This window comes from Mustela lutreola, chromosome 8, assembly GCF_030435805.1.
Source record: "Mustela lutreola isolate mMusLut2 chromosome 8, mMusLut2.pri, whole genome shotgun sequence".
NCBI lineage: Eukaryota > Metazoa > Chordata > Mammalia > Carnivora > Mustelidae > Mustela > Mustela lutreola.
In genome coordinates, this window is record NC_081297.1 from 6,638,640 (window position 1) to 6,654,007 (window position 15,368).

The following is a 15,368-nucleotide window of genomic DNA, read 5'->3' on the forward strand; positions in this document are numbered from 1 at the left end:
TGGGAAATAATTCAACTTCACAGTGGCATCTGCCCCCTCTGTCCTCTGGATATATAATTCCATTGGGAAGTCAAAAGTAACACGTTAAACAATTAGAGACGATATAGGACAGAATGAGAAAGTCCCAAGGTCTATATGAGTGATACACTGTATCAGTATAGGAGAGATCACCTTGATACACAAGGTGATACACTGAAACTTGTAAGTCAATCTGGTCATTTAAGCAGCAAATATATGATAATGTCTTGGACTGCCGACGTTCTTTTCCTATTCAACAGTCAGTTGCTTTACTTCGAGCAAATAGACAATCAGGGGCCAAGCTTGCTATATTCAGGAGGTTAGAATGACCCAGGTCCCATCCTCTACATCATACACTTTTATGCCTTCTGGGACTTTCCTCTAATGATCTACAAAGGGTGAACACACAACTAATTAATGTCACTGTCATCTAGTTTAAAAGAGTTGATAGAAAACTACTGTGTGTTCATCTGACAGACGCTACGGCATAATTTAAAGCTTACAGTAAGTGCTCCTTAAAAAGACCTTTAAAAATTTTTCATTTGACATAAATGCAATGTGAGGTAAAAACCCTTAAAGCATAATGAGCCATTATTTCTTTCTCTAATTCTCAAGGGACGATACATTTTACATGCACCATGCACCCTATGCAAAAACTAACACGTAACTCAGAGAGGCAGTGGTCTCAGTCCGTGGGATCAGGGAAGCAGGCTGTGGACCTACAGATGAGAAAAAGGGCAGGCAGGAGAGAGATCTGGAGGTGGCTGATGACAAGAACTGTGGTCGGGGTGAAAAAGGGTAGGAAAACCTCTCCGGAACCACCAAGAGATTGGGAAAGAGTCTGTTAGTGTGATTAAGGGAGAGGGGCATATCTTTCATCCCCACTAGATTTTCTGTAGTGTTTATTCTTTAATCATTTCAGGAACAGCAAACTGCAGCTGTATTTGAGAGTTGGTTTCTTTTGATAAGCACACTAAGTGGCAGATTTAGCAATTCGGAGATGTTGGGAAAGCCAAAAGGAAAAATCCGTTTAAGCAAGGAAACAAAGCAGTTCAGACTCCTGATGGCCCCTTCTCTCTGATACACGATGGCAAAGCAGAACACATGCCTATCATCTGCTGAATTGTCCTTTGGGATGTGTATGAGCACTTGAATAAACAGAAACTTCTAATTTTCCATAAACCTGGCTCTGAAAGGGATAAACTCTGACAAGGTCCAAAGTGGAAGAGGAAGGGGAAGGTTTTGATGGCTTGCTTGAAAAGATTTAACTGGAGACTGGACTTTAAAAAAAATACAAATGGCAATTCTAATGACCACAGTAACACGCTACTTCCACAGACGGGAAGCCCCTCCTTCTCATAACTCCTCAGCTGTAAACTTTCTCCACCACCCTGCAAGGGGCAGAGAGATCTGTGTTGAGGCTCTTCTCATCTCATTCATGAGGTTTGTAATCACCTAAAAAGAGGATCAGAAATTGGGATCCTAATGACTTTCAGTGAGTTTTACCATTTCCAGAGCCTCCCAGACTCCCAGACTGACAACAATTCTGCCCTGTTGGTCCCTGTTCTATTGACTCATCATGGAAAATGCAATCTAAGACTTCCAAGATGGATACACTTTTAAATATTGGGGCAGCCCCTGTGGAAAATAGGATGGAGGCTTCTCAAAACTTAAAAATAGAACTACCATATGACCCGGTACTTCCACTGCTGGGTATTTACCCAAAGAGAACAAAAACATGGGCCTCTATGTTTATTGCAACATTATCTACAATAGCCCAGATATGGAAACAACCTAAGTGTCCAACGAAACACAAATGTATAAGATGTATACCTAATGGGAGAGCATATGTGGCCCTATGAAGGATGAGATCCTGCCACCTGCAACAACAGAATGTCTAGAGAGTATTAGGATAAGTAAAATAAAGCAAATTAAAAAAAGAAAAATACCCCATGATTTCTTACTCATATGTAGGATCTAAGAAAACCAAATTAATAAATACACAAAAAGCAGAATGAATCTATAAATATGGAGAACAAACTGATGGTTTCTAGAGGAGCGCAGCGGGGAATGGGAAAAATGGGTGAAGGGGAGTGAGGGGTCCAGGCTTCCAGTTCTGGAGGGAATAAGTCATAGGGATGAAAGTTACAGCACAGGGAATTTAGCCAACAGTACTGTAGCAGCGCTGACTGGTGACAGATGGTAGGTCTGCTCATGGTGGGCACAGTGTAACGTGTACATCACATCTGAAAAGAATAGAACACTGTGTGTCAACTATAATCAAATTAAGAAATCTAAAATAAATAAATAAATAAACTCTACTGAAGTAATACTTGAACTTTGATGTGCAGAGTGGTTCCTTTTCAGAACAAACCAAAACAGAATCAAAAGCCAAAACCTCCGAACTCCGCAGGCTAACCTTTTGGAAAAACAGAGTCTTCCTTTCTGACAAGGTCCCTTGATCCACATGGCTGATCAGACCAAGTTCAAAGGCAAGGCCAGAAGAAGAAGAAGAAATTTAAAAAGGCTCTTGGGAGGCAAATGTCAGTGAAGCCCTGTGCTTATGGAGAACGGGATCCAGGAGACCCATTAAGTCGAAAGCGGCTTTGAAAAACTCAAGACATTTTACACTTCAAAGGTTTCTGTGACATTTGAAAGGTTTTAGATTGGGAGCAAGTGCCATTCTCACTTTTAATGAAACGGGAGAGAAATCCAGGCAGAAGGGAAATCAGGATGATTCAGACCTTCTCTTCAGCTTTGATGCTCTCGCACTGGCTAGAGGGGTGGAGTCGATCATCAAGCACAAATCTTGCAAGAGAGGAAAAAGCTAGCTTGGTAGGATCTGGAAACCCAAGATTCTGAGCTGGAAACACCTCATTGGAGGTTCTCAACTGCTGAACTGGGTTCCTCCTCCATCCGTAACTGCCACTCCATTAAGAGGCATTTTAAGGACTACCCTATACGAAATAACACACATCTCTCTGTCCCCAAGCCTTCGCTCTCCACTCTGCCCTGCTTGGGTTTGCTGCCCGGTATTTACCATTATTCCAAATATTCCAGTTTGCCCAATGCCTCTCTTACTCCGCTAGAACAGAAGCTCTAAGGAAAGGGCGCTTTTATCTCCCACTCCATAAAGACTTTCTCTGTAAGGCAAGTGGAATGGCTCCTAGAGTTACTACGAATCTGCACTGGCGTTAATCACATGTCTCTACAATGTGTCTGCTAAAACAAGAGAGGTATGTAGGGAAATAGAGAAAAGTGGCGAAACGGGGAAAGAGGTAGGATGTAAACTTCCGTGGAGAGGTTTTAGGCAGAACAGGATTACTTTAATTGAAGGATCTAAACCCACACAATGAATCTTGGGATCTGTTACACATTCCCCCTTACCGTGAACTGCCTGTAAATATTTACATTTGATAAAACATGATCATTCTTTCAGCTATCCAGGGTTTTGTAAAGATATAAGTTTTCTGAAATCTGGATTCTAATGGCTAATTACATATTCTTTTAACATTTATCTAAGCTTAGCCCAAAGAAGGAATAAGCTATCTTTAGGCTTAATTGTCAGATTATGAAGACTTACCCTATCTGTAATCATGGGAAACAACCAGGGTTAACATGATGGGCTCCCCTGTTCCACGTGAGTTTACCAGTAGAGTCTCTCGGCCCCATTACCTCCTCGAATCATTTCTCCTTTCCTGTGTTCCTTTTGCTTATGTAGAAAAATGGCACAGGGAAATGGAACACGAGGTAGGAGACCTGGGTCTCCTTCCAAGTCTGTCACTAGCTCCTACGCCCTTGAGGAAGTACTTGGCTGGGCTGGGCATCAGTTTCCTGAACTGTAAAATTAGACTGAACCAGATGGCTCTAAGTTCCTGGAAGGTCTTGCCTCATAGTTCACAGCAGGACGTTCCTCCTCCCCCACCTAGAACACCGGCTCGAGCAGCTTACCTGATTCTACATATTCTTTGACAAGCACAGCACAGTAAGGGTTAACAGCCTCTCCTTGACATGCCTGGCAGGACCCACAGTCGAAGTTGGACAAACCAATTCGAAGAAATGGTGACATGATTGCTCCCTGCAAAATGGCAAAAGACAAACGCCATACAAAAAGTTATTTTGGTGTCCCATTTCCATGTACCCAGTGCTTTATCACCAGCAGCCCAGAAGCTCAAATGGTTCAGCTATCCATCTGAACAAATGCTTTTACTTCCCCTTCGACAAAGGACATTCCTGGGCTCACCCCAAACCACAGACTGACTTGCTACGGAAAGAGGTTTTCCGGACATCTGCCTATTCGACCCCATCAGAACTGTAATTCCACTCCGAATGTAATGGAGTTACATCTAATAGTTGCAGAGAGAGGCAAACATTTTCTGATATTTTATTTCTTCTACTCTTCAAGTAAGTACCCAAGAAACAAACCACAATAACAAGAACATGAGTTTAGAAAGGGTGAGTCTATTTTAGTCGCAACAGTTAAATATGACACCACAGAATTCTTATACGGGCTATTTATGTACATGACGCACTTGGCTCTGGGCATTTAGCAACTGGACTCTGTTTACTTCAGACATTTCAGAAAGGTCTACCTTCTTCAGAGTCCTGTGTAGGTGTATATATGCATGTACATACGCACACACATCTACCTATATAGAGAATGAGTCTTTGAACTTTATAAATCACTTAAAAAACCCCAAGTCATTGCCCACCATAAAGTCATGCTTTATCATCTAAAGATAAAGTATACCAATAATCACATGTATCTGGAGATACAGGAGAACACCATCATAACGCCGGCTAACACGTTCTAGGGCTCTAGTCTGATGTTTCATCTGCTGGTCCCTCCTCACCCTTCTGTGACCACTTACCTCAACCAACCTCCACTCTCCCCCGCCCCCAAGTCTCCACTTTCTTTCTTTCTTCTTCTTCTTCTTTTTTTTTAAAACCTACTTTTCCATGAGGTCCTATTAATCTGAAAACATTCTCTGGTGCTCGGTGAAAAAGTTACTTTACTTCTTGGCTTCTCCTCTCTTCTTGAACTGTTTTCTCCTCCCTAATTTTCTGTCAGTCTCAAGTAAGCAGAACGTAAGAAGAACAAAGCAGGAGCTGTCCTCTTGACCTTCGTATGAAGAAAGGCAGCTCCTCAGAATAAGAGCCCGCATGGGAGCACCAACGGCTTCACTGGAAATCTGGGGCCCATCATCCCAGATCTGGCAGAGCCATTAAAGACTGCTCGTTCTCTGAAATGATGGTGGTCTTTGGGCATGTTTTGAACCTACAGAGACAGTTTAGGGGCTCCTGATAACTGCTCTTAACTTTGTGAATTCTAAGGAAGTCTCAATTTCCCACAGCTTGGCAGGTTTAATTAAAGGAGGTGCTGGTAGAATCACTGTATTCATCAGGTGATCTCAGTCTCTGAAACACATTCTGTATAAGTCAAACGTTGAACAGCTGCTAGATGACTTCTAGATGTGTCTTTAGGGGCCTCCCTCATGCTCTGAGTTTAGGATTCTTGGACAGGAGCTGAGCTAACGATTAAGAGCTCTCTGGAGAAACCTGCCTTGACAACCCTCTTTCCTGGGTCATGTAGGTCTTCTGGATAAATCTGTAATTCTGCATTGATCAGGAAAGTTTGCCAAGAACTATCCTCATCTACAAGAGTGGTTACCATGTGTGGATACTCTAAAGATTTCCTCAACATGAGTAAAGGTGAGTAATTAATTTGGATTTGAATCTGGAGGGATCAGGGACTCATGAAGCCTGAGTCACAACCATGGTGACCTTTAGTGACAGCTGTGTCACTCTGCTATTTCCAGGCTGGCTTCAGAATTAGCAGCAGCAGCAGCAGCAGCAGCAGAGCTCAACATGCACCTGGGAAAGTCTGTCTGGGGAGCAGAGTGAAACCTCTGGGGTGACCAGGGTTTCTGGTACAGTGTGACAGAGTCGCAGAGGAAGCCTCTCTCCCCCAGCACGTCTTGATTAGACATTAGCCGACTTCCTATCCCTCTAGCAGTCCAGATTGGCTTCCCTAGCCCCTCACGGATGAGCATTCTGCCGGCTTCTCCAATGCATGCACCCATTCAATAGCCAAGCCACTGATTCACTTTTAACAGGTCCAGTCACCGTGACGGGATCTGACATTTTGACATCGAGAAGACAGAATTGGCATCTGTGTGCTGAACCTAACACATTGTTCGCTCAGGAGTGTGTTTTTAAGACAAAAGGAAGCATTTTACTACTGAGCTACTTAGAACTTTTTCCCCTCCTGTAACAGCAACGTGATCATTATGAAAAATAAAGAAAATACACAAAATTGGTAAAAAGTCTCCTCTAGTTCCACCAGCAAAAGCAAATCACTATTATTATTTTGATTTTGTTCTACATGCTAAGCTCATACTATGTTTATGGGATTACATCTGGCTTTTTATTTTTAACGTTTTACCATAAAAACTGTCCAAGTTGCTGTGACATTTTGCAAGCATCCTTTTAATTCTTGCATGACTTTCTAGTGAGGGGCAGCTCCATGATCTGGTTTACCAATGTCTTACAGTTACATATTTAGATGGCTTCCAGATCTTCCATGATAGAAATAACGCTGTGATAAGGACCTTTTTATAATTTTTTAAAAAAATTTAGGAATACTGCATCAGACTAGATCACTAGTCAATATTACTAGATCAAGTGGTATTGCTATTTGTAAGTCTTACACATTTAAAGAAAACAATAAAACCTAAAGGCAAAGACTTAGCAGGGAAAATATCCACGGTAAATACAACGGACAGTAACTAAACATCATTCTGACATAATAAGTGTACGTAAATCTGTAAAAGCAAACCAAACGAAAACGGCCCATGACCCAAGTAATTAAGTGGCAATGACACAAACTGCATGAAAGACTAAAAACAAAACCAAAAAACCCAACAAAACAAAACAAACCATAATTATAACTAGGTCTATGGGAAAATGTTCGGCCTTGTGAGCAATTTAAGAAATTCAAAATAAAACAAGATATGGGACACCTGGGTGGCTCCGTTGGTTAAACGCCTAACTCTTGCTTTTGGCTCAGATCGTGATCTGAGGGTCATGGGGCTGATCCGTACGGGGCTCTGCGCTCAGTGGAAACTCTGCTTGAGACTCTCTCCTGCCCTCTCTTTCTCTCTCATATATAAATAAATCTTTAAAAAAAAAACAAGATACTATATAATTGGGTTTATATAACATTCTTGAAAAAACAGAACTCCTTGGAGAAAACAATGGTTAGCAGTGGTTTGGACAGGGGAACAGGGGACAGGGTATTATAGAGAGACAGCATAAACAAGCTTTGGAGAGAAGATGAAGTGGTAGTAATCACAGAAATCTAGATTTAAATTCACAGAGTCATACAGCAAAAACAACCATCAATTTTGCCATATGATCATTTAAAGACCAAAATTTTAAGATATGCTATTGACATTTCAAGGCAAGGACTATAAATTCAGAGGTTATATAGATAAAATGCACATTAGGTACAGATGAATGAATATACATTAGGAAACTAGAAATTCATATAATAAAATATTAAAATCTAAAGTAATCAAGAGTAGCTTCAATTTACCAAAGGGAAAATGTCAGAGCCTTAAGAAAAATAAATAGCTTTTACTCTGCTATTTAAGCTCTCTGGAAAATTTTTGCATTTTGGAGCAAATAGCAGAGAAAAAATAATATTAGAATTTGATAATGCATTTTCTTTGGGGATCCATTAATACTCAACTCTTGATGTAAACTATAATAATAAAATAAGTTAAAATACTTATAAAATACAACACAATAATATTTTTTACCCATGAAATTAGCAAATATTTTTGAAATGCTCTTACCTACACTGGCAAGGACAACACGAATCATACACTATGATATAATGCTGTTGTGAGCGGCAGTTTCCACAATCCTGTGAAACACAGGCACACCTGTATGTACAGTATATGTAGGTGCATATATGTATATAGAGAGAGCCTAAAAGATCTGTAATAAGCATATAAAGGTGAAATTAACATGGAATATTTGTGTGGGCTGGTCTTGTGTGCTCAGAGCTCGAGGTTAAGGGAGAACAGAGATTTCCCTGTGTGCTCAGATAGAAAGGGGAATTGCTGTGTATAATACTACATGTACTGGAATGACATCCGCCAGAGATGCCTTCCCTAGTCTCTCTGTGGAATGCAGATTTCATGAGCGACCTCTCTGCTGGCCGTTCGTGGTCATCTCCTCCTTTGCAACAGACATGTGTGTACAGGACGGACCGGCCAGGCTGTTCTGGACAGTGCAGCAGTCCGGTCGCTCTACAGACCTCTCTTCTGAACGACACAATCACACATTCCGTTCCCTTCTGGACAGCTCCTGAGGACCCTCAACCTGCCAGGTCCAGGCAGAACTCTGTCCAGCCTTTCAAACCTGCCCCTTCTATTTTACCAGCTCAGCGGCGGGTACCACGGCTCTCCGCTCCACACGCAGAGGTCGCATCTCCCCTCGTGCTCCAGAGCCCATTGGCTTTGTTCCTTCCTGCTCCCCTCCCCTTACCTGGGTTTCCCGTCTCGCAGCAGCTGACCTGTCCCTCTACCCAGTCTTGGCAAGTCTCACTCCCAGGCACGTCTCTAAGCTGCAGCCCCAAAAATCTTACTTAGGACTGTGCAGAACTATTACAGTTTCTCCAATGTGTCAAGCTGTTTCCCAGCTCTGGGCTTTTAGGAACACTGTTCCCTCCCCCCGGAATGCCTTCCTATTTCACTCCATCCTCTCGCCCCCCCACCCCCACTTCCTCACCTTTCAAGTTCCTGCTCAGTCCCCACCTTCTCTTTGGAGCCTCTCTTCCCTCTACCCCCATCACCCTCCCTCCAGCACATCCTGCTGGAACCCACTCGGCCCTCCAGGTCCCCCACAGTTTCCTGGGCATGGCTGAGACAGCACTGGCCATGCTCATTTGCCCCGGCTGGCTTGCTCTTTTCCATTTCTGAGTGGGGCAGGTCCTATAACTCAAATTCTCTCTGTCTCCTATTTCCAGCCTCCAAATCAGGAAGACATAGAACAGCCCCACCAGGATTTCTCCTGCATAATTCTTAAGGTACCACGGACCCTCAAAAGAGGGATATCACTCAAACCATAGAAGTCGCACTGGTTTCATCTGCAAAGTATCTAGCAAAACCCCTCCAGAGTGAGTGCAAGTGGGTGCCTCACTTACGAGACCCAAACGGTGATCAAGGGTTTTCTCTAGTAACACGTTGCTTTGGACATTTCAGTCGGCTTCGTGGAATTGTGGAGGAGATCCAGTGCTGGTCCCACACAGCCAGATTTCCCTAAAATATTTTATTCAATCTACTGGTTCATATTTGTCTTCCCAAATAGGTCTGTGAGCTCTGAGAGCAGGGATCGAGCCTCAATCATCCACACATCTCCAGGGCTGATCCTTCTGTCTGACATGTAATAGATGCTCGATGCAATTTTGCTAAGTAACTTAATTTTCAAAAGGAAGGCTTTTGAAATAATCTCTTAATCTTTATGCATTTCTTTTACCTGCAAGGGTATAGTGTGGTCCAATGAGGCAGCAGGCAGTAGTAGAGGAAGTCACTACAAGGGAAACATCCCAGGCATTGTTACAAAGAACCAATGCCATTATGAGCTCAAATGCAGGAATTATTTAGCCTCCCTAAGCCTGTCCTTTTGTTTGGAAAGTGGTCATAGTGCCATTACTTGTCTCAAAGGGCTATGCAGACAGAATGGGCAAATACAGGGAGATGCTTAGAACGGGACTGGCACGGGGTAAACTTAAAAATGTTAGTTATTATTATTACTGCAACTCTGATATATTTTCCAATGGACTTTACTGACTTTATTAGTTTGTACCAAAAAAGGGCAGGAAGAGAGTAGAAATAGTCTTTTAGAAGCCTATCTGAGCTGAATTATGTGGTCTCTCTCTGTGCTCTGCCACTGAGCTCCCATAAAACCCCACATGTATCTCTCCAAGAGCACTTACTACCGTCTGATAGAGTCATCTCGATGCTGGCCCTTATCATGATGGACTGTCTGTCTGCCCATCCAATCTTCTGTGCTTTTGCTATCTCAGCTGCGAAATATCATCATAATACACACTTTAAATTTGCAGAGAATCTTTACTCTTATGACTCAATGTTTTCACCTTTAAGTGTGATCTCATTTGTCTTTAGCAAGTGGCTATGACACGGGGAGATGGCCAAGTATAATGGCTCAGAAGCGTGCTTAAGGTCATACATCCTTAAGTGCTGAGCTGAGAATTCTGGTCTTGACTGCCTGGGTGCTGACTCGCCTACTTCCCCAGGGTGACTCACCTATCACCATTCAAATCTGCCAAATGCTTTCACAGTAATGTTAAGCATGGCCACCACATAACAAAACCTGAGGAAGAGAAGTTCCAAAGAAATAGAAAGCAACAGAAGATCTATATGCTCTCATCAGCTAAAAAAATACCAAGACTTTCAAAACAAAAGAGTGGACAGTGTTCGTATTGCTATAATTTAGCAGGAGATGTCTCAGAGACAGAGGGGGAGTCTCAGAGAAATATCAAAACCTCAGACTTATAGAAGAGGGAACACCAATCAACAGTCAACCCAGGAATGAGAGACAAAATGTGTTCAATGGCGTCCAAGTGGGTCAGCTCAGCCAAAGTTTGGGAAATTAAAAACATCAGGCAAATGTAGGCAAATTAAGTAACATCTGTAGCTTTTACATGTCTTTACAGATAGGTTTCTTGGGTAAAAGTGACTATTGGAGAAAATAACGTATAAATTAAGGTGAGTGCCTTGCAATGGGCAGAGAAGAAAGATGGCAAATAGTGAATGATCAAAAAAGTGTTTTAGCTGCTGCGAAGACACAGAATACTTTGTATCCTACAAAGTAGTATAATAAAAGTAACCCTATTAAGTATTAGCTTCTTGTCTGCAAATATGGGCTCAAAAGAGAATTTAAAAAGCATGAAAAAAGCATATTATAATATTCTAATATTACATATTTTAATATTAATTTAATTATTTTAATATTATATATTATAATATTTTAATATTATATATTTAATATTTTAAAACAACCCCTACAGCATGTGTTATAATGATCAAAGAATGTAAGCCCAACATTCAACCATTAGAAGTAGTAATAAGGAAGGGAATTTGTTGATAGAACTTGTACTGTGCTTCTACCTGAAAATACTAACAAGACATCCCCCACCAACTGTTAGGGACTGAGCTGTGTCCCCCACAAATTCACACATTGAGACTCTGGGCCCCCATGTGACTATATTTGGAGTTAGGGTGTTTAAGGAGGTAACTAGGGTTCAATGAGGTCGTAAGGTTGGGACCCTAATCCGATAGGGTCCTTATAAGACCTATAAGTCCTCGCAAGAAGAAGAGACACCAGAAGTCTCTGTTGTCTTACTTCATTCTCTCTCTTCATGATGTGAGGACACGGTGGGAAGGTGCTGTCAACCTGTGGGAAGAGAGCTCTCACCAAAACCAGCTCTGAGGGTACCTTGACCTCAGACGTCCGGCCTCCCAAACTATGAGAGCCTCCCCGTTTGCGGTGTTCTGTAACGTCAGCCCCAGCAGAATATAACAAATATCACCAAAAATAACGTAGAAACAAAAAAAAATATATATATTGAAACATAGAAAACAAAACACCCAGGGTGACATTGTTACTATTCTGACGCTAATTTAAATGTGTGACATAAACAGATCGTCCAATGAAGCATAGCTCTGATCAAATCATACCAATACTCAAGAAAACTGTCCCAGCCCTTGCTGAATTAAATCATGGCTTCTTAACCTGTTATCTCAGAGCCTCCACACTTTGGCTCCCACTGGCCCTCCCCACTCAGCGCGCTTCTGAACACATCTGAGCTTCTCTGCTTGCTGACCATCATCCCAGTCCCTCCGTTTGGAATGTTCTGTCCTCCCCGCCCATGCACAACTGCCACCCCCCAATCCTTCTCATGCCGGGGGGTGGGGAACCTCACTCACAGACTGCCTCATTTAGAAATCTCTCCCTGTTCACCACAGAAAGAGGAATGATTTATCTGATGGGTAAGTTTTAGAAGAACAAACTGCATCTGCCACGCCCAGACTCTCCTTTCTTTTGGGGGGCATTTGCTGACTCCCAGCATGCTTCTCCACTCTTCTCTGCCATGAGCAGGGTAGGGCCCACCCCCTCAGCCCTGGGAGGCCAGCCACCCTCCAGCAGTGCCTGTGACACATGAACAAAGACCAGCCCATTTGCTTGAACACTTTAGCCATATCCACCAAACCAGCCTCCAGTTGAATTTTTTTTCCATCTCTCTGACTTCTGATCTATCTCTCCATTTGTTCCAAACACCAACAAAACCACTGAAGGGGTTACTTATGGACCCTCTACAATGCATGTGTAAATTCACATGTATGTAAAGAGCTCTACATAGCTTCTATCACTCAGTCTCCTCCACAAGTCGAGGAGGTGGGTAGAATTAGCTCCAGTCTATAGATAAGAAGCCTGAGGCTTGCTGGGGTAAGGAGCTTGGGGAGGGTCACAGAGTGAGTCAAGAGCAGAGCCTGGATTCTAGGCCTCGTTGCTAAGCATCTCCACCCATACTAGTTCATTATTTGGTGTTAGAAAATGCCTTTTAAGGTTAGCTCAGGAAGGAAGTGAAAGCATGGAGATTTCCCCACAGAGTGATCTACCAGCCCCTAATTAGAAAGGACTATCACAACAACCCACACGGGCTTTTCCAGCAGCCTCCATGCTGCCTACCTGCTTAATTACTTCAGGTACTAATCTGACGTTTCTCTTTGTCGGTACCTGTGGTTTAATGATCTTTCTACCCCACAGCTGTGAAAAAGTGGGTGCTATAATGGGCGTTGAGGTTTCCTGGAATAACAGAAGCTGTCACCTGGAAGTGAGGTCAACGCTGCTGAGCTGGGGACCATCCCCGGGATGTCGCCAGTGTGAGCTCCCACACCTGCCTGCTCCGGCCGTTCATGCGGTTGGAGGAGGTGGGTTGGGACGAGCGAGGATTTACACAGCCAGGGTCTGGAACTAACGCATCAGGTTGCGAGGCACTGGGTCTCCTTGGTACCATTTTCTGACCACAGTTAGAGTAATCACATCCTGAGCCCAAAGATGCTGCCTCGTAAAGGAAGCAAATTTAATGTACGCTCTGTCCCTGGATCAATATTTACTCTTAAAAGAGAATCTTCGTTAGATAAGCTATCTAGCTGACAGAATCTATAAAGAACTTAGCAAACTCAACACCCAAAGAACAAATAATCCAATCAAGAAATGGGCAGAGGACATGAACAGACATTTCTGCAAAGAAGACATCCAGATGGCCAACAGACACATGAAAAAGTGCTCCATATCACTCGGCATCAGGGAAATACAAATCAAAACCACAATGAGATATCACCTCACACCAATCAGAATGGCTAAAATCAACAAGTCAGGAAATGACAGATGCTGGCGAGGATGCGGAGAAAGGGGAACCCTCCTACACTGTTGGTGGGAATGCAAGCTGGTGCAGCCACTCTGGAAAACAGCATGGAGGTTCGTCAAAATGTTGAAAATAGAACTGCCCTAGGACCCAGCAATTGCACTATTGGGTATTTACCCTAAAGATACAAATGTAGTGATCCAAAGGGACACATGCACCCGAATGTTTATAGCAGCAATGTCCACAATAGCCAAACTATGGAAAGAACCTAGATGTCCATCAACAGATGAAAGGATCACTAAGATGTGGTATATATACACAATGGAATACTATGCAGCCATCAAAAGAAATGACATCTTGCCATTTGCGACAACATGGATGGAACTAGAGCGTATCATGCTTAGCGAAATAAGTCAAGCGGAGAAAGACAACTATCATATGATCTCCCTGATATGAGGAAGTGGTGATGCAACATGGGGGCTTAAGTGGGTAGAAGAAGAATCAATGAAACAAGATGGGATTGGGAGGGAGACAAACCATAAGTGACTCTTAATCTCACAAAACAAACTGAGGGTTGCTGGGGGGAGGGGGTTTGGGAGAAGGGGGTGGGATTATGGACATTGGGGAGGGTATGTGCTTTGGTGAGTGCTGTGAAGTGTGTAAACCTGGCGATTCACAGACCTGTACCCCTGGGGAAAAAAATATATGTTTATAAAAAATAAAAAATTAAAAAAAAAAAACAATAGTACCAAGAAATCAAAATGATGTCTACAGAAGTTTACCTGTTCCATGGTCAACACAGATAACAGAAATGTTCACAGACGCTGGGCTCCTCCCCTTCTCCTGCCCAAATCTCTGAAGCACACAGATAATTAAAAAAAAAAAAAAAAAAAAAAAAAGAGAATCTTCGCCACACACACACACACACACACACACACACACACACACATTCACAGGCACGAACAAAGTAACTACAAAGTGAATACATTCATTAGCTTGGCCATGCTGATATTTCCGCAATGTGTAGACACCTCCAGTCCCCGGGCTGTATACCTTACGTGTATCCACATTGAAACTGTCAGTTGTATCTCAATCACATTGGGGAGACAGACAGTTTTCTCTGTGATTCTACCTTTTTGTCAACCCAGGAACTCTCAGGAGAGGGGGGATACTCTGTAATCTTCCTAATGCACAAGAGTTAAGAGTTTCCTACTGGGAGTTAGGTCATCCGTGAGGAAAAGCACACAACCTCCTCCAGCAGTGTGAAATAAGAGCCAGGGTCCAGGGCACTCTGGTCAGTGAGCACCGTGACTGAGAAGGTGACGCTGAAGTCCCAGACACAGAGTCCACCTTCCTCTGGCCTTCGCGTGGCCGGAGATTCGGAGGATGGAGACACCCGGATGAGCTCACGGGTGTGTCAATGACACTGCCGTGGAAGAAAATGCAGCTTTTACAACTGCACAGTCTGAGACAAATGACCTCATTTCTCTGTGTCTATGTTTCCACATCTGTAACACAGGGAAAATAATAGCTCTACCTCGTCGAGTTGTCATGGGGATAAAATGAATTAACTTTTTTTTTTTTTTTTAAAGATTTTTATTTATTTATTTGACAGACAGAGATCACAAGTAGGTAGAGAGGCAGGCAGAGAGAGAGGAGGAAGCAGGCTCCCCACTGAGCAGAGAGCCCGATGCGGGCCTCGATCCCAGGACCCTGAGATCATGACCTGAGCCGAAGGCAGAGGCTTTAACCCACTGAGCCACCCAGGCACCCAAAATGAATTAACTTAAGGGAAATGCTTCCAGTCGAGTTTGGTGAATTCCCTCAGGACTCTCCCAGCAGAGGATTCTCAGAAATTCTCCCTGATGAAAATTAGTTGCCAATGATG

General features: G+C 43.0%; 1 protein-coding gene across 6 annotated transcripts in view; it reads right to left on the minus strand.

The window, feature by feature from the left end:
- PRKCQ (protein kinase C theta) overlaps window positions 1-15,368 on the minus strand; it is a 173,643-nt gene that overhangs the window by 116,803 nt on the left and 41,472 nt on the right. For 4 of the 6 annotated variants that reach the window (XM_059183744.1, XM_059183748.1, XM_059183746.1 and 1 more), the window contains one exon: window positions 3,970-4,096. In XM_059183744.1, coding sequence (XP_059039727.1) covers window positions 3,970-4,087 — 118 coding nt within the window. In that variant the 5' untranslated portion in view covers window positions 4,088-4,096. Of the gene's footprint in view, window positions 1-3,969; window positions 4,097-4,889; window positions 5,020-8,574; window positions 8,730-15,368 lie in introns of those variants that run through there. The other 2 variants (XM_059183745.1, XM_059183747.1) reach the window with 2 other exon arrangements.